At 45.2% G+C, this 20,163-nt stretch overlaps 1 protein-coding gene and 1 long non-coding RNA gene across 2 annotated transcripts in view; both read right to left on the bottom strand.

The window, feature by feature from the left end:
• Positions 1 to 10,948, bottom strand: part of LANCL3 (LanC like family member 3) — a 36,617-nt gene extending 25,669 nt beyond the window's left edge. Inside the window, exon 1 of the mRNA XM_021268723.4 lies at positions 10,360 to 10,948. Coding sequence (XP_021124398.3) covers positions 10,360 to 10,902 — 543 coding nt within the window. The 5' untranslated portion in view covers positions 10,903 to 10,948. The remainder of the gene's footprint in view (positions 1 to 10,359) is intronic.
• Positions 10,949 to 11,669: 721 nt separating this feature from the next.
• On the bottom strand, positions 11,670 to 13,474 carry LOC106015338 (uncharacterized). Its single transcript, XR_001187295.5, has 3 exons — positions 13,235 to 13,474; positions 12,879 to 12,940; positions 11,670 to 12,386 (listed from the first exon to the last, which is right to left on the bottom strand). It is a non-coding gene; the product is annotated as an uncharacterized lncRNA (long non-coding RNA).
• Positions 13,475 to 20,163: the final 6,689 nt, after the last annotated feature.

The raw sequence follows: 20,163 nt of genomic DNA, 5'->3' as shown, positions 1-20,163 counted from the left end.
ATACATCAGATACAGCCAATTGCTTCTAATTCAATACTGCTATTCTTGAAGGGCAGAGTGAGGGTCATGGGATTACTCTGAGGAAGTGTGGAATACCATGCTCTTCAAAAACATAACTAAGCTGGGAAGTAACAAGATCTGCATTTTTCTCCTTGTTAAAAGGTTGCCATTTGATGCTGTAATAAAATTAGGAAATGCTACCAATTTTCCCTTTGTGCAACTTCTTCTCCATTGTGACTGCACGTACTGCACACTCTGGGAGTACAACTCCGCTGTGCCGCAAGACATGGACGTGGTTCAAACTTCACCAGGAAAAGAGTACGAGGATCAGCACCCGTAAGGCAAACCATCCCACCGCCAACAAAAATTAACAAGCATTCCCCGCACTTAGCTGTTACCTTGCATTTGAAGATGTCAAAGCGCTGTGTAGTTAACTAATGGCAATCACTGTTACCTCATGCCACAGGCTACATTGTGTGATCGCTGCCCTGGGAGCACTCAGTGCCACACTTCTCTGCCACCAGATTCGCCGTTTTACATGATTATTCTCAGCAGCTCTATAGAGTAACTGTGTGACATGAGAGAGGACGGCCTGGGCAGCTATTTCTGCTCAATTACCTGGAAGAACTGATAATAATTTTGTCAACCTTAATATTTAGCTGCTGGCAGAAGAGTTTGTCTTTCCTTGATACAGCTGAGATTGACAAGGAGGGACGTGACTGGTATTAAAGGCTGCATGGCAGCTTGTGGTGCTGAATGGCTGTTTTTGACCTTTTTGGACTTCACGCAGGATCTTCCCTGCTGACAGCTGCAGGGGATCGGACATGACTGAAGAAACTGCAAGGCTTTGCCCACCGAAGTCCATAGAGGAAGTCAGAGTAGGTGCAATAGTGATGAGAACCTGGTAGTGGGGAAAGAGGCAGGAATGACTGCAATTTGTACTTAAAATTGAATTTTTCTGCCCCTCAACAGGTGCTTTCCACATACTAGCTCAGGGATTATTTAGCCTAGAGAAGAGAAGGCTCAAAGGAGATCTTATCAATGGGTGTAAACACCTGAGGGGAGGCAGTAGGGAAGGCAGAGCCAGGCTCTTCCCAGTGGGACCCAGTGGCAGAAAATTCTGCCAAAATACGAGAGAGAGCTTTTCTGCTGTGAGGGTGGTCAAACACAGGAACAGGTTGCCCAGAGACGTTGTGGAGTCTCCCATCTCTGGAGATCTTCAAAATCCAGCTGGACATGGCCCTAAGCAACCTGCTCTGAGCATGGGGTTGGACCAGAACATCTTCAGAGGCACCTTCCAGTCCTGGCCATGCTGTGACTCTACGCCTCTGAGCCAAATCCAAATATAAGTGAATACATGTCATTACACTGCTCAGCCACTTGTGGGGATTTTACCCCTCCAAAGATTTTCAGATTCAACTCTGAATTTGAATCATCTTACCTGTGTTGGTTTTTGTTAACATTTACCTCACAATATTGTTTACCAAAATAAGCTGACAGTTCTGTAGTTCTTAGATAACAAAATCAAAATATGAATGCATTCCTACTATGACTCCATCTACATTTTGTCTTCTGGATTTGTAGAAGTACATAAGCATCATTCCCAGACATTTTTGCTGGCATTATCAAAAACGTGTATGTATGCAAACAGCAGCCTGGCATAAGCACGCTCATGATTGATTCAGCTCTGCAAGACCAAGAACAAACAAATCAATATTTACTTAAAGGGTCTGAAGAAGTTTGTTTTGCTGTTCTAGTGCAAAGAATTTTCACCGAGTACATATTTGACTATCTTATTTCTGATCACATTTAAACAGGTACGCGTGAAATGTGTATCTTGGGGGCCATTGCTATTATAAATGCAATTTTGACTAATCTATCTGTGGTTTAGCCTGAGAAAACTGAAACAACAAAGTGTAAGGTTAGCCTTTTCAAAGCTGGCAAATAGAAATACCTAGAGATCCAAAGTCAGCTTTCCAAAGAAATGAAGAACCTAGAGAAAGTGGCAAGCTTAAAATACTATGAACATCTGCAGCAAGGGTGATGCTTCCAACCCGACTACAGTATTATTTTACTACAAGACAATCTCTGCTTTTGTTAGAACACATTTCTGGTGAGCCAAAACACCTTTGGTGATGCTGGATGAAGCTATAAGAAACTTTTATCCAAATAAAAGGATAGATTTCCATTGACTCATGCTGCTGGTGAATCTAAGAATATACAAAACAGTCCTCACCAAAGACAAAAGATGCAAGATAATATGGCGCTTTATATCTACATTAGCAACAAAAGCAAATCACGAGAGCAGAGTAAGTTTAAATTCCAGACACTTCTTCATATTTCATTTATTCCTTGATTTCTAATGTGGACTAAATAATGACTTAATATGGGTCTCTGAAATATATTTTCAAAACTTTACTTCCAGAAGGAAACCTCACCACTGCCTGATGTCCCCTGAATATGTGATGGTACTTCTAGTATTACAGCATTGAGTAACATACTTCCATTTTTGTTCAGAGAACAAAGGAAAAGAGATTATCTATTTGATATTAATGAAACGACCCCCCTGTAGTTAAAGAAACTTCTCACTTTGCTTATTACAGCACAACTTCTGTGTCTTGGTGATTCCCTGACTTTACTTGACCTCCTACCTGCTTCGCTTATTCAGTGGTCCTACTGAATACCCATCCACATAGCAGCAACCTATTAAAAGTCTGCTGGATTATAGCAGGTCATGAGATGGATGTGAGTCAGTGTCATGCTGGTGCAAGATGCAAACACCTTACTGAGCTGTATAAATAGAAACACGACCTGGAAGAAACACAAAGTTAAATCTCTGCTCAGTTAGAAAGAGCTGTGCCAGAACTACATGTCCAGCTTCTGTCACTCTTCAGGAAAAGCTGGAGGGAGTCTGGCAGAGCACATGGGAATGACTAGAGGTGTAGAAAACATGATGCACGTGGGAAGATTAGGAGGAACAGGATGGTTTGTTTAGAGAAGAAAAGATTATGGGCAGAAATAGAAGCACTCCTGAAATATATGAAGGGCTGCTGTAAAGAGGAGCAGAATAAACTTTCCTTAGTGTTTCTCAATGGAGAGGACAAGGAATATCAGGCTTGAATTACAGCAAGACTCAGATTAAGCATTAGGCTAGACTTTCCAATAAGCAAGGTAACAAAATAGTGCCTCTGACAGCCAGGGCAGACTGCAGAACCTCCACCACTATCAGATATTTGGAACAGGTTGGAGAGAGGCTGTCAGAAATGACACAGGCATGGGTAAACCTGCTTGGGGGCCAGGCGACAGCCTAAGCCACCCCTCAAGGTCGCCACCAGTTCTTTGGTTCTGTGTTATCACTGTCAAGACTGAGCAGACAAATTATGCAAAATTGCCATACAGAATCTGCAATACCCACCACATTCCAGTAAGTTATGCACTGACTCATCAGTGGAGAGCTGCTTAAACGACTGTCCTGTGCTGCTGCTAGCCCCAGGCACACACATCAGGAAGAGCAGCTTCCACTTCCCTGACGCCGAAATCTGAATTGGATGAGTACGCTCCCAACTCACCATCCCCAATTACATTACTAACAATTTATTATTCTACATGAAATAAAAAATAAATAAAAATGCACCAATGAGAGGACAGAAGTATTCTGTGAAGAAAAGAATTAGCCACACAAAATAACCAAATGCCTTGGACAACCGGGTCTCTCTATCTGGCATAATTCTTTTTTCCTGGACCATTCAATGCTGATATCCATTCCATCTCACTCGTGCTACACCAGTCTTCTACAAGAGATATTAAGCCTTTAAAATGAAGAATTCAGGAATGCCAAACTGTGGCAAAAATAGATTTATGTTTCTGTTCTCACACATCAAAATACACCAATCTGAGAAACACGAAATGACTCAGCAACAGCTTGGACTGCTATTAAGACACTTCTGATCATGTTTGCCTGGAACGAAATACCTATTTCAATTATTTTGCCTTCCTACTCCTTGAAAAAAATTAAGCAGCTCACTATCACTTGAAAATAATCCTACAACGTAGATAAGGAATAATTGGTTTTGACTGTATTTAGCTGAGCTCTGCCATAACGGAGTGGACAGAAGGTTACACAACATCACACAGTGCTAATCTAATTCTTGTCAATAGTCAAAGAACTGCATGACAGACACAAGACAGAGGCATCTTGACATAATGCCTGAGCAAAAATGGTGACCTGACTGCATATATTGAATTTTGATTAAAAAAGGGGGGGGGGGGGAGGAGGAGGGGATATTGAAGTTAGCTGACAAGACCCCAATTTTTAACGAATGCCGTACGCAATGCTGTGCTAGGATGCTCCTGCAGCAGCAGAGCAGGCCCATGGGACTCAGATGTTTTAATTGCCTCCAGCTCCTTTATACATAGAGCTCCTCTGCTGCCTGGAGGCAAGGCTGAGGGTAGTGGCTTACTGGCTGAGCATCCACAACCACAGGACATCTGCTCTGCAATCTTTACATAGGCTGTCAATAGGGTGCTAGGTCCATTTTAAGACTGTCCAGCTGAATTAACGGAGAGAAATTAATTAACAGAAAAAAGAGGGTCTATCGACTTAGTGGAGGAAGGAGAGAAAGGGATGGTTTCTACACCTGAGCCCAGCTAGTTGTGGTGCACAGCTGTGCTGTGATTTATACACACACCTAATATTTTAACAACGTGTACTAAATGACTATCAAGAAATGCAAGGCTTAATTTTATCCCTTAATCTCAGTGCTGTAAAGTGCAGAGGATGATACTTCTTCATTGGTGTTGTTAGCCTGGAGCTCCTTTCTTCTCTCACTAGAAGCTCAGTCTTTCATTTTTCTATGTCTTTAGTCTTGTAAATAAGGTTTCCTAACAGAATTACTCTTCAGGTTACACAGTAATTTATGATACTATGTGCATGTAGTAAGAGAATTTAAGTGCTAGAAGCAAATAGAGGAATATCCACGAACATGTCCGTATTTGCTTCCAGGCATCAGGTAGTTATCTCAGTTATTCGTTACAGAAAGAAATCATGGTATAAGACATAATGTTGTGTTCTGAATTTGCAAGTGCTGAATTAGATGACAGCTATTTCTGTAAGTGTGTGTGCTTATGCAAAGAGAATGAAGTAACAGAAGAGTGACAAGCAAAAACCACACAGACAAAAAAAGTATGTTTCCTCAACCTAATGCAGTGATTAGTCATTGACCCCCTCCATAATCCATTTTCTCCCTGTCCATACTCTTCCGTTGTATGCTTGTCTTCTAAATTGAGTACATTATCCATCAAAACCACAACAGTTTACCAGATAAACTGGTTTTGTTTGTTTGTTTGGTTTTTACTTTCAGTTTTAAATCTCCCCTGCTCCAGGGCCCAAGCTATTTCTTGCTTTTTCTTATCCCATTCATCTTTGAGTTCTACTCCTCTTCAGACTTCGGTTTTTACATTCTGCTAGTATTTTATCTCCTTTGCTTTTTAATATTTTTAATTGACTCTTTTTTCTCCTCTCCATTCAGTTTCTGTGAAATGTCATTTTTTTCCCATGCCTCTACTGTTTCTCTGCCTTTCCATACTCCCCCCCCTCACACGTTACCCACACACACTCCTTCTGCTGTGTCATTCAGTGCTGCCTGACACCTCACCCTTGCAATTAACTGTGTCACCTGGTCTTTTGTCAGAAGAAAGCCAAAAAATCACTATTAGCCTCTGTCATGGAGAAAAACATAAATGTCAAGTATAGCTCTCTGTGGAAACACAATTATAATAGCATATACGACATAGACATAAAATACAACATAAAAAATTTTGAAAAATATCACGCAACGAGAATGAGAAACTTCTTGCAGACTGCTAGCAAACTGTCCATAACACACACTTTGAAGATCACCAGCTTCCACCCCAAGCCCTGCGCCTCTGCTGGCCCTGGTTTGCTGATCGAAATCCCTAGGCGGCTCTGGGTGCTTCGGGAGATTCAGCCACTGCATGCACTCAGCAGAATGGACACAGCACCTTTTCTAGAAAAACGCCCTCATTCTGATTGCTTTATTTTACTCTTCAGACCCCATTACTCACGCTAGGAGCACATCAGAGGCAGCTCTGCAGAGGGCAAAGACACCGTGCACTCAATACCTCCGCTTCCCGCAGGCCAAGGAGAGGTGCTGACAGACTCCAAGGGGTGACCTGAAAGCACTCCATGGCGATGATGAGCATGATGACTGAACCGTCAAGGCTTAGAAGTTAACTTTGAAATTTAAACTTTGCTAACTTTGAAATTTAAAGGAGTTTGAAGGAAGATGGCAAAGTAAGGATCTATTTTGGATATAAGAAACTCCTCTGGATATGTGGTTTTTTTTTTTATTAAACACAAATATTGTAATGTCAGTATTACAGCTTGGGTTGCTATTTCAGCAAAAAAAAGATGATGCTACACTGGGAAGCAATTTTCCAACAGCACAAAAAAGTGCAGAGATATCTGACACTGCCTTTGTATAAAATTATTTTTAGCAGACAATGGCAGATTACTACCACTCTTTAGCCATAAGCTTTTGAAATCCGTATTTCTGCAACAGAACATAAAATGTCTGTGCACTGTCAAACCTGCATCAATCAAATCTCCTGCCCTGGCAGGATCCCCACCAAAACCTCTTTACTACAGCACTATTTACTGGCAGTTAAACAACGTGCTTGAAATTCAACATTTTAAAACCTCTGCTTTACCTCTGCAATTGGATATTCATCTCCTACCATGTTGAGCTGATTTCTGGTGGCCATTATTGAGGTGCCCCGATCTCTGGATTTGAAGGCTGCTTAAAAATAAAGATTTGTGTTGCCTTGCTGAAGAGAAATGGAGTGGTTCTGAAATGTAGACCCAAACCATTTCAGAATGCTTTCTAAACAAATCCAGGTTTAAATAATTCCTTTTGTTTCACTTTTTATTTTAGAAAACTCCCATTTTCAACTGCCGGTTGAAATTCATCAATTTAAGCAAATTAATGCAAAATCTGTCCAGTGAGGCTTGGGAAAGCATGGACAGAAAAATGTACATTTTCAAGAAGCTGGCTAGGATCAAAAGCTTTTTTTAAAAAAATCTTTACTGGTATCTCATTTAAATCCTCTATGGCAAAATCTGACATCCTGGCTGTGTAGTGGCCTGTGTAAAATGAAATAATGAAATCAGTAGAGCTCCAGCTAGCATCACAGTGTTTAACATTACAAACACCACATTTCAGATAAACAGGCAAATTCTTCCATAGATGACTTTAATGGGTATAGAAAGGGAATAAAATCTCACCTCAAAGGACAACCCTTCCATTTCAGGCATGGGTTGGATAAAAAGCCCAACATAGGTACCTTGAACTCGGGGGTGCACCTCTTCAGTGGGTATTTTGCAGATCCCCCCTTTGTAAGACCAATCCATCGAGTGTCTTTCATAAACAACATGTTCAGCATGAATAATCTTACATTGTGCTTTTAAAAGTCCTAAAGGAACACGTTCTAGGCAGGATTTAGGAAGCTCCTTCCTCTCATAATTTCTCTTTTTCTAATAGAGAAGTAACATACAATAGTGTTGAAACGCTAGGTAGAAGGAAGACACCGAGGAACAAGTAACGGCATCCAGAGACATCTGAGGATATGAATGAAAAATATGAGGATATGAATGAAAAATAATTTTCATTCTCCCCCAGAAATACACTGGCTGGACCTGTCAGTTCCCAGGCACTACATGTCATAGCATCTCATTTGTCTGAAAAAGAACCCGAGGCACCTCTCTGCTACAGAGATAGAAAGGTTACCCACACGTGGTGGGTAAACTCTTATGATGCTCACGATGTCTTTCAAAACTGCTGCTCCTGCTTCTCGACTGAAACCACACCATCAGGCGGTGATGCAGTTTTGCCTCCTCAGTGGTATGTAGTGCTGTTGGTCACTGCCTTTCTTGCTGCAACCCAGTTAGTGAACGTCAGTCAGGCCCATCGGTCCAGCCAGTTACTGAAAGAAACCCTGAGCTGCGCTAAAAGGCCGTAACATCCTAGCAGATGGTGATGCAAGAAGCCGCTTGAACTTCTGTACCTTCTCCTCCGTCATCTGACAGTGACATTGCCGGAGGCACTGCAACTGCTGAGGCACACCATGCTCCATCGGCCATGAAATGGGACAGAAACATCGCTGAGAAACCATGAGGAGAGGATAAAATACTGTCTGAACAGGGGGGCAAGACCACCATTTTAATGGTCTCTTACTGCTGTTTGCACGAGCAAACAGACTCAGTGAGCTGAATTGAAAGAAGAACTGACGGATTTCCCAAAGAATGCATAATGAAGCAACACTGGAAACATCAGAAAAAGAGCCACCTGGTGAAGACAGAGCAGAAACAAAATTTCCCCTTAACAGTGAAAACACAGGGGCTAAGGACTGCTCAAGTACATGCACCTTATCTATGCCTACCTTGTACAAATGATGTGTTGTTTCTGCAGGAACAACATTTCACCTCTCTCTCTCTGCAAAGTACTGATTACAACATAATAGAGATTAAAGAAAGGATGAAAACAACCATCCTTCCTAACGCACGGTGTCTTCTACATCAAGAAGGTCAGCTCCTCTTAATTCTTGCCTGAGTAATCCTTACTCATGCAAAATCTCACAATTAATTCATTGGGGAAAAATGCTGTATTAGCCTAGAAGTCTGAAAACCAGCAGAATGCAAATGCCTTCTTCACAGGAGGGCAACGTTATTCAACTGACAGCTCCTTTCAGGACAGTCGGTCAACTTTCTTAAGAATATGTGAAGCCTTAAAACCCTGAAACAGTTTAGCAAGGACCAAAACATCACAGCACAGCAGCTGAGCTAAATTAGTATTGACTGAAATAAAGCAGTCCCCTTCCTGCCCTGCCCGGAAAAGATAAAAACCAAACCCACAACAGTAATTGTAAAATTTGCTCAAAAAGCCTTTCTTCAAGGGCAATCGATTTCTCATATGTAGGTTACAATTTGACTTATTCAGAGGAATAAATACCCATATGGGCAGCAATGGCCAAATTTCAATGTGAATGGATTTCACTTTGTGTTAGAAATATTTGCGCAGCAGCATCAGAAGAAGAACGTGGGCCACAAGAAAACATGCTGCAATGAGCCATGTGAGACTGTGCACAATCAAATTACAGGAGGTAGCATTTTCCAGCAGTTAGAATCACAAGGCGTCGCTTCTATTCTGGGATGTACCTGGCCTTCTGTTTGACCTTGGGTAAAAAAAAAAAAAAAAGCATGCACTCTCTCTGGGCATCCCTCTCCTCATTTGTTAAAAGATGCAGGATCCGGTTTGGCAATGCACTAATTAAAATAACCCTGTATTAGGAAGGGAATTTTTATCAGCACACCCAAATTTTGCTAAAGCACGGGTACACAGGCTACTGATCATTATCATCTTGCTCACTTAAGGAGCACAATATTTTATTTAAAAGTAAAAAATGAAACTTTTATTAATACTTAACAGTTTAAAACATTTTGATTTATTTCTTTCACTGAACATTTAAAATTACAGGGTGGTGACAGAATAAATAATACTACGGAAGGATGTGTAAGTAACTGATTGAAACATCCGCAAGGGGACACAGACTACGTCTTACTGCAACCATGGCAAAATAGAGCCCCTACGGTTGTCCTTAACTCACCTGCCAGAGGGATTCCACCATATGTGCACACCTGTGCTCACCTGTGGGGAAATTTAACTCTTTCCAGCTGCAAAGTATAATTTTTCAGCAAGCAAGCAAAGAGGGAGAGCTTTTCCCCTTCTTTGCTTTGCCCGCTAGAAGGCTTCAGGAGGTTGCACCTGCTCTCCCAAGCGCAAGGACTGTTCAGCGATTGCTCTCAAGGGTGCAAAACAAAGAAAAGGGGGAAATAAATGAAGCAGCGGGGTCCAGGGTGCGATCTCATAGAGCTGGTATGTCACAGTAACACCAGATATATAGGATATAGGTACCGGGACACGGTCCCCCAGTGCAAGCTGAGCTACAAAGGTGGCTTATACCTCTGTGAGGAGCCATCATCCCCTCAGACCGGTCCTGCCGCATCTACAAAACTTTCATCGAAAATGGTGTTGGAATGAAAAGTTTGGATATGTTGATGGATAACACAACCATTTTTTCGTTTACAGCTCTCCCGGGAGGAAGCAGAGCCAGCAGCACACCAACCCGCGAACCGGGGGCTGACAGAGGGAGCGCGGAGCGGACCTAACGCGGGGCGAGGGACCCAAACCTGACGAACACCGCGCACACACCGCGCTACCCACCGCGCCGGCAGCCTCCAGCCCCGGTGCCGTTAACCCCGGTGCTCGCTCCCCGGGCCCTTACCTCCATGCCCAGCCGCTGCTTCAGCACCAGGGCGGCGCACAGGTACCCGGCGCGGCCGACGAAGAGCTCGTCGGAGCCGCACTCGAGGAAGGAGAGCGGGGCGCACACCTCGCTCAGCTCCCGAAACTTGCCCAGCGGCCGGGCGAAGTCGGGCAGCCCCAGGGCTCGGTAGACCAGCGCGGCCACCGCGTAGACCCCGGCGCCTCCCAGCAAGAAGGCGGCGCGGGTATCGGCCTCGCCGCCGCCCCGCTCCTGGGCTCGCAGGCAGGCGTCCACCAGGCGGCGAGCCGCCCGCAGGTAGGCGTCCCGCGACGGGGCGAAGAGCGGGCACTGCGCGACGTGGTACAGCATGTAGGCCACGCCGGCCACCCCGCCGTACAGCCCGCCCTGGCAGCTGCCCCCCAGGGGGGGCAGCTCCCGAAGGATGCGCTCGATGGTGGCGGTCACCAGCGGCACGGCCGCCTCCGCATCCGGCCCCGCCGCCCCCGCCGCCGCCCCCTGGTAGTCATCGAAGCGGTTGGCGAAGCAGCGCTGGCTCGCCATGCCCCGGCTCTGCACAGCGGGCGGGGAGGCGGCGGGCGGGGAGGCGGCGGCGCGGCAGGGAGGAGCGAGGGAGGCGGCGAGGGGCCGCCGGGGCGGGCGGGACGCGGCCGCCCTCAGGGGCGCTGGGGAGGCAGCGCCCGCGGGGCCCCTGCCCGCGGGCCTTCGGGGGGCAGCCCCCTGGGATGAGGGGAGCGGGCGCTGGGTGGATCGCTGGTTAACACAAGCAAGCGAACAAAGCCACCAACGGTAAAGGAAAAGCTCGAGGCGGGCGCTCAGGGCCACTCCTGTGTGAGGCGAATACACGGTTGTCACGTCTGCCCCTGGGTACGTGAGCTGGTGCAAGCAGGAGTGAATTTATCGTCAAAAATCCGTGACTGCTGGTCAGCTGGCAGCCCCTGGCACTTCCTCTGGTAGGTGCAGCTTCAGTGATTCAGGGCCTCCCCATGGATGCTGGAAAAAGCGTCTTGCCAGAGGCTCCAGCCAGGGCTGGCACAGCTTTTAGCAAGACCAAAACCACAGTCCTCTAGACGCCAAAATATTTTCCTAGAGCTGTGGCTCCATAGCTCCTTTGCACGTAACACCTTTCTTCCAGTTCCCCATACACTACAGCAGAACAAATAACGTGGTTTAGCTCAAAGAATCCCGTTGCCTCTGGTAGGCTTTGGGTTAAGACACTTAGCAGAATCACAGAATCGTCTAGGTTGGAAGAGACCTCCAGGATCAGCTAGTCCAACCTCTGACCTAACACTAACAAGTCCTCCACTAAACCATATCAGCAAATATTTCAAGCACCATGCTGTTGCTGTTGGATTCCTTTGAATTCACCATGTTCTGGTCAACGTTTTCTCCTCAGATTAGTTTTTTCCTACATTTCCCTAACAGTTCCCTACATTTCTCAAACAGATATTTCAGTGGCTTATCAGCAAATGCTATACATTTAAGCTTAATAAACCAAATAAGAGTTGATACAAATCAAAATGTTTCTTATAAAGTCATCTCTTTTACATCCATTTTTGGAAACTGTGATGTGCTGAGTCATAACAAAAGATGACACCATTGGCATAGAAATGTAAGTTAATAAACAGAAAATTAATGAAGATGCTTGGTTGTCAGTTTCTGAAAGCAAAACTCTTTATACCTCTCTAAAAATCTTCGTGGTACTTCTAGGCTTGTATTAGCCCATTCCATAAGCACTGATATGGACAGACTTTTGCCCACTCCATGGGTATACATATCTGCACTGTTATGGCCAGCCTTGGGTGTCCAGGCTTAAAAAAATGATCTTGTAAGTGAAATTTTGGAATTTTTGTTTTTCATTCTGACACATTTTTTTCCCCACGTTTTGAGGATGCTTGCTTCATATTTTCAGTCTTATTCACATTTAAAGGGCTGATAGTTTCCTTCAGGCTTTTTGGGTGTCCCAGATAGTGTTGTCCCATTGATGATGAAGGAATCCCTTTACTGGAGGTCCTTATCTCCCTGCACTGAAAGAAACCAAGTGAGTCTCTGTGGTTTAGGTACATCTTTTTGAGAATCTCACCAAGTGGAAATGGATCTTTGCCACTCTCAGCAGCAAAGACATTAAGAAAAATAAAGACTTCACAGGAAAATCAGTGCATTAGCAATGCTATTCTTAAGGAGGGTCAAGTAAGACTGCTACAGTGTTATTCAGAAAGGAGTCAGTAATCACATGCAGAAGAGGAATGTCTTCAGTGCTCTCACGAGTCTTTTGACAAAATGAAGAGTGCTTAGACACTGTAGGGTTAGCGGAAGACATGGAGCAATCAGCAAGAAATGAGAATGACAGTTTCTGCTGTACCTTTTTTGTACAGGAGTATTAAACTGCCAAAGGCAACAGAAGAGTTGAAGAACAATTACAGAAATGCTTCTTATAGCTGTATACATATTTATTTTTTAAAATAAAGGGCCAAGTCTTAAACTGCTTGTGTTTTCATGTACGAAAGTTTCATGCTTACAGATAAGATGTGTTCTGTATCCTTTTCACTCAAAGCATGCATAGATGCACTCCTGATTATGACTGGAAGAGAAGGAGGAATCATAGAGTCATGGAATCATCAAGGTTGGAAAATCCCTCCAAGATCATCTGGTCCAACCACCCCCCTACAACCAGTGTCACCCACTAAACCACATCCCTAAGCACCACGTCCAACCTTTCCTTGAACACCGCCAGGGAAGGTGACTCCACCACCTCCCCGGGCAACTCATCCCAGTGCCTGACTGTTCTTTCTGAGAAGAAATGTCTCCTCATTTCTGACCTGAACCTCCCCTGGCACAACTTGAGGCCATTCCCTCCAGTTCTATCTTTAGTTACCTGTGAGAAGAGGCCAACCCCCAGCTCCCAACCACTTCCTCTCAGGTAGCTGGAGAAAGCAATAAGGTCTCCTCTGAGACTCCTCATGTGTCTCTCATCAGATCATAGCCTGAGGTGTACCCTCCTTTGTGGTCCAAGAGGAATTGTTGGCCTATGGTGTGTGGCTTCAGCTTGAGAAAAAAGTGAATTTCCTCTGTTTCACCCCCTCTGCACTGGTTTGTGCCCCCTAGGCATACTGTGCTTCTGGAAGCCACACAGCTGGAGGCAAGCTGCATGTTATACTAGGAAAGGGTGTGACACAGGTGTGGTGGGTGGAGGTATTGGGGGAGGAGGGACTGGAAGCCTCGAAACTGTTCTTCATCTGGGTAAATCTGTCCTTACAGAACGCATATTCTGGGTATGTGTTTGTAGCGTGTTGATAAAACGTGCAACGATGGAATAACTGCAGTTATTCCATGGCTGGGAGGGTCCCCAGGAGGTCATCTAGCCCAAACCCTGCTCCAAATAGGGCTGACTACTTGGTGGTGTAGTTGTTCCTGCGTGCTTATTCACATCCACTTGCTTATTTACATATTCCTTTAGGGAATCAGAGCCATCTGATATTTCCGACAGAGCACAGTAGTGTGTCCACAGTTGTAGTGTCAGGACTGGAGGCATCCCCTAACAAATACCTTAAAGTGTAGTCTGTCATTTGTCTCACATGCTTTTTTACTGATGTATCAATTTAGTGGGCCTTTAGGGTTTTTGCATTCCCACATGGTTGCCAGTTTTGTTCCTACTCTGTATTCCACCTCTCTCCCGAGCTGAAGGTGAAACATTGGGCTCACATACCCAGGCTGAGCTCCAGCAACAGATGTGTGATTAGTGGTGTGAACTGCCACGTAGCTTACATGAACAGGGTTGTGCTAGTGGCTGTTCAGGCTGGTTTGAGCACACCAGCTCTTAAATTCAATGCTAGTTGAATTCCCACGCTGCATATGGAAATCAGCTATCAGTACCCTGTACTGCCTAGTGCTGCTGTTCCCTCTCAGGAGAGCTTTGCCACTGTGGGTCACATTTGCAGCTAGCTCCTCTCCCTGCCTGCTCAGGCTTTGTTCTGAGTATCCACGCTCCTACTGAGTGGCTCTGGGGTTTACAGGACCATCTGTGGCCCTGCCCTGCAATCAGTGCGTGGTTGATAGGCAGCTGGATTTGAGCATTTGGCAGAAGTGGATGAATTAGGCAGAGCGGTTTCATGTCCCCATTAGAAAAGAAGTACCCATTTTCCCCATATGCCTTTCATCTACCTTCCCTGCCATGGGTTCTTGAAGAGTGAAATGCCACTGTGCACTGCAGAGACCGTGCTAGCAGCCAACACACCGAGAAGGCTGAGCAGGAGTGACAGTCACACAGCAGGGGTGCTCCCAGGGGCTTCACACCACTGTCATTCACCAGCCACATCCTTGTCCTGGCAGTCTCTGGTTGCTCAGAGACTTACACTTATGGTTTCTTACCATAAGTATTTTTTCATTTCTCAGGTTGAGCTGTCCTATAGTATATGGACTCTGCTCACCAGCCGCACAAAAGCTTTTGAATTTTCATTCCTTGACAATAATGGACAGTGACGTGTGAACCTATTTTGAAAATGAAGTACTTCTTGGCATCGCACAGTGGAAGCTCTTTTCCTAAGCCAGCCTTTTACTCCTTTACTTGTGCATGGTCGATAATACAAACAAGATCGCTGCATGACAGAAGTGATGTTTTAGTGCACATATTGCCATTTCATCACAAGGAAAGTTGTCTATCAGAAGATAAAGCATGTCATTTCACAGAGATTATGTTAAATACTGTGTCAAATATTTAAATTATCCCACATCATTTGAATTCCAGTGGGATTACACTGACTGCTCTTGCTGCTTTTATGCAGCAGACCTACGTTCTGGGACTTGCATGTATTTGTTGTTAAACAAGCCAGGCTATGAACAGTGAAACTAATAAGATCTGGCATCTTACTTGTTTGTTTTCTACTTTTCACAGTGGCCATCTTATTCCCAGGCCTGTCCTGTGTCTGCATTTCTCACCATGGTCTCTGCCTCCTAGCCAGGCTGTTCCCATTCAGTTGGTGGGTGGAGTTAAGTTATAGCTGGCCCATGCAACCAAGGGGCTGCATTGAGTTGATTTTTGTTCCAAGGGGGCATTAAATTGCTGTACACAGCCCAGTGTCATGAAATTTAGGAGTTGAATAGGAATTTAATTTCTTCAAGGCTCAGTCTTTATTACCAAATTTGGATGAAATTGGCCAACAGGTGCAAAATTACAGGAATAGTGTAAAGCGATGAAAGGTAGATGGGCAGTTATGCATGACCGTGTATGCCTTATGCCTTGCTTCCTTAGGAAACAAGGCTAGAGAGGTTTTGTTTGGTTTAGTTTTAGTTTTTTTTTTTTGTTTGTTTGTTTTTTTGTTTTGTTTTTGTAACAAGTTACTGAAAGTGTGGGCAGAGGTACTCATTACTTACAGAATTACTTCTGGTTACAGAATATCACATTATCAGCTTGAAAAGGCAACTTTACTTTAGAAAGGGTATCGGGATAGATAAAAACATAGCTACTGGTATGAAGTCTCTGAAGATTTTTCATTGGGGAAAAGTATTACATTTTCTCAGTACCTCTCTGTATGCTGATTTGCCCATTTATAGACAGGTGAATCACCACACAGTTGTTGTCAAATGCTGAGGCTCTCTGTGGAGCAGGAAGTTTGACATTCTAAGTTTGGGCTTATCTGGCAAAAATCTGTCTTTAAAACAGCATATGCAGACCCCATCCTGAGCCACCCACAGGCATGGTTATTCCTAGCGTTCTTCCCTTGGCTTGAACCTACTCAAACTGGCAGGGTGGTAGAGTTCTTTTCCGCAGATACATCTCTCACAATCTTCAGTTTCTTTGTCATGCAAATTGTGTCCGATTTTGTATGTTCAAGGTGATTTCTAATGAACCAAGAGTACTTTTGTATGCTTAGAGAACAGTAGTTAATTTGCAGTTCTCTGCATGGTTCCAGCATTAGCCAACACAATAAGGAAGCAAAAAATCCCGCTGTGCACTCCATTATTGATATTAAAACAAACTAGTTATTTTTGTCTGACTAATTAGTCTGTCAGTACAACATACATTGTCAATTTTAAATTTCCTTATGTGCATCTATTCTATCATTGATGTTAATGTGAGATCTGAGATTTTAATTGTAACGTTTTTGTCAGATCCAGAATTTGGAACCATTTCAAAGTACAAGAGCAAAAATCAATACCTGAAATCAAGTAATGTTTTTACCTGAAAGCAGCTAACATTTTTATCTGTCACATTTTACTTCAATTTTCTTATCTGTACATTTCGCTATTCCCTTTGTGCTACCTGATCTCAGTAATTGTTGTGATAGAAATGTTAGCCTTTTATTAACAAATCATGCTCCTGCTTGGCAGGGCAGGGACCTCACCCAGCAGACCTCATCCTACAGCACCTGCAGGTGATGAAGGAAGCTGGGGACGGTGACCGAGCTCATCGCAGCCCCAAGATCAGGCACAGCCCCAAGCACGAATAGTAAAATAGTAGTTGGAATTTCAGGCTATGTGACCAAATCTGATAAGAAAATGTCCTGGGGTCTTAAATACAAGTAACTATGAAGTTGCTTTTATGTCCTTGAGAAAAGGTAGCACCTCCAGAAACAAGGCACCCCTTAACCGTATGCTAGGAAGTTGGATTCATGCTGATTCTAATGTGGATAGAAGATTTCCAAGTCCCGAGTCATCAAAAACAGCGCAGCATTTGCACTTTTTAAAAAATTTCCATCTTGGCCACACATACTGACCAGATCCAACATCTCTTAGCTTGATGTGTTTGAGAGGTTCAAGTGCCGGGCAATACAGCATGAGTTACAAGATATGTACTCCCACATAGAAATACTCTCTTACCCAGAAACAAAACTTCTTTGAGGTGTTGCTGTTTCTGTTTTTTTTTGCCTTTTGTTTTTGTTTTTGTCAAACTAGTGAAACTTTTTTGCAAGGCTGGGTTTGCAAAACTGAAAACTTTAATATGAGACTTCTAAGAACTTTCTATTCCAGCTATGTTCAGCAGACCCCAAGGAGTAACAAGGCCTAAGTTAGGGCACATGAAGTCACACAAAATTGCATAGGTCTAACTTTGTGCAAGGGGGAGCAGCCTGGTCTAGGTGCTTTCATGAGTTAGCAGAATGCTGACTTCTCTCCATGGGATCCCAATCCGTTATACTTTATGATGGCAGACCTAGAAAAACAAGATAACCTGGCTTAGCGTGTATAGTTATTTCCCACTCAAACAATAAAACAGGTGACTTAATTTAGGACATTGAAAATAAATTAGGTTGATATTTAGAATCATAGAATCATAGAATATCCTGAGTTGGAAGGGACCCTTAAGGATCATCAAGTCCAACTCTTGACACCGCACAGGTCTACCCAAGTTCAGACCATGTGACTAAGTGCACAGTCCAATCTCTTCTTAAATTCAGTCAGGCTCGGTGCAGTGACCACTTCCCTGGGGAGCCTGTTCCAGTGTGCAACCACTCTCTCTGTGAAGAACCCCTTCCTGATGTCCAGCCTAAACTTCCCCTGCCTCAGCTTAACCCCATTCCCGCGGGTCCTGTCGCTGGTGTTAATGGAGAAAAGGTCTCCTGCCTCTCGACACCCCCTTACGAGGAAGTTGTAGACTGCGATGAGGTCTCCCCTCAGCCTCCTCTTCTCCAGGCTGAACAGGCCCAGTGCCCTCAGCCGTTCCTCGTACGTCTTCCCCTCCAGGCCTTTCACCATCTTCGTAGCCCTCCTCTGGACACTCTCCAACAGTTTCATGTCCTTTTTATACTGTGGTGCCCAGAACTGCACACAGTACTCGAGGTGAGGCCGCACCAGCGCAGAGTAGAGCGGGACAATCACCTCCCTCGACCTACTAGCGATGCCGTGCTTGATGCACCCCAGGACACGGTTGGCCCTCCTGGCTGCCAGGGCACACTGCTGGCTCATATTCAACTTGCTGTCTACCACGACCCCCAGATCCCTCTCTTCTAGGCTGCTCTCCAGCGTCTCATCGCCCAGTCTGTACGTGCAGCCAGGGTTTCCCCGTCCCAGGTGCAGGACCCGGCACTTGCTCTTATTGAACTTCATGCGGTTGGCGATCGCCCAGCTCTCCAACCTATCCAGATCCCTCTGCAAGGCCTTTCCACCCTCATTTGAGTCCACAACTCCTCCAAGTTTGGTGTCATCAGCAAACTTGCTCAAAATGCCTTCTATTCCTACATCCAGATCGTTTATAAAAATATTGAAAAGTACCGGCCCTAAAATGGAGCCTTGAGGGACCCCACTGGTGACCGCCCGCCAGCCTGACGCAGCCCCATTTACCATAACCCTTTGGGCCCTGCCCGTTAGCCAATTGCTCACCCATCGTATGATGTTTTTATTTAGCTGTATGCTGGACATTTTGTCCAGTAGGATCCTATGGGAAACCGTGTCAAAAGCCTTGCTGAAGTCCAAAAAAATCACATCAGCTGGTTTCCCTTGGTCCACCATACGGGTGATCTTATCATAAAAGGAAATCAGGTTAGTTAGGCAGGACCTACCCTTCACAAACCCATGCTGGCTGGGACCAATGACCGCTTTGTCCCCCAGGTGCGCCTCAATACGTTCGAGAACCATCTTCTCCATGATTTTACCAGGCACTGACGTGAGACTGACAGGCCTGTAATTGCTAGGGTCTTCTTTCTGACCCTTCTTGAAAATCGGCACAACATTTGCCAGCTTCCAGTCTACCGGGACCTCTCCAGACTCCCAGGATCGTTGAAAAATAATTGAGAGAGGTTCCGCGATGACGTCCGCCAGCTCCTTCAGCACCCGGGGATGAATCCCATCCGGACCCATGGACTTGTAGGGATCCAGGTGGAGTAGCAGATCCCGCACACGTTCAGGGTCGGTCGGGAGTTTGTCATCCCCACCGTCCCGGTCCTCCAGCTCGGGGCACCCTGGGTCCCGAAGCCCATCATCGGCATTGAAGACAGAGGCAAAGAAGGCGTTAAGCGTCTCTGCTTTGCCTATGTCATCGTCTGTGAGAAGACCTTCCCTGTCAAGGAGCGGCCCTATGTATTCTTTAGTTCTCCTTTTTCCATTCACATATCTAAAAAAACCCTTTTTATTTTCTCTCACAGACACAGCCAGCTTCAACTCTAGGTGTGCTTTAGCCACACGAATTTTCTTCCTACAGACACGAGCAGCATCCCTGTATTCTTTCCATGTCACCCGGCCCTCCTTCCAGTAGCGAAACACTCTCTGTTTCCGCCTAATCTCCATTAGAATGTTCCTGGTCAGCCACGCCGGCCTCCTGCCCCGCCTGCCTGACTTGCGATATTTAGGAATCGCCTGATCTTGTGCTTCTAGGAGGCATAAGAGAACTCCAGTTACCTTGGAAATTTTCCAGATGGATACGTTTCAAAACACAACTCTCAATGTATTCACAGCATGGCTGGGTTTGTAAGGGAGCTCTGGAGGCCACCTGCTCCAAGCCCTGCCCAAGCAGGGCTACCCAGAGCAGGCTGTCCAGGACCATGCCCAAGTGGCGTTTGGCGTTCCCCAAGGAGGAGACCCCACAGCTTTCTGGGCAGCCTGAGCCAGGGCTCCTCACTGGCACAGCACAGAAGTGCTGCCTGCTGCTCAGAGGGGGCCTCCTGAGCTCCAGTTTGTGCCTGCTGCCTCTTGTCCTGGTGCTGGGCATCACTGAAAAGAGCCTGGCTCCAATCTGCACCCTCCCTTCAGGTACTTATGGACACTGATGAGATCCCCCTGAGCCTCCTCTTCTCCAGGATGAACGTCCCCTGCTCTTTCGGCCTCTCCACACTGGAGAGGTACTCCAGTCCCATAAACATCTTTGTGGCCCTTCAC

This window comes from Anas platyrhynchos, chromosome 1, assembly GCF_047663525.1.
Source record: "Anas platyrhynchos isolate ZD024472 breed Pekin duck chromosome 1, IASCAAS_PekinDuck_T2T, whole genome shotgun sequence".
NCBI lineage: Eukaryota > Metazoa > Chordata > Aves > Anseriformes > Anatidae > Anas > Anas platyrhynchos.
This window is presented reverse-complemented; position numbering and strand designations above follow the sequence as displayed.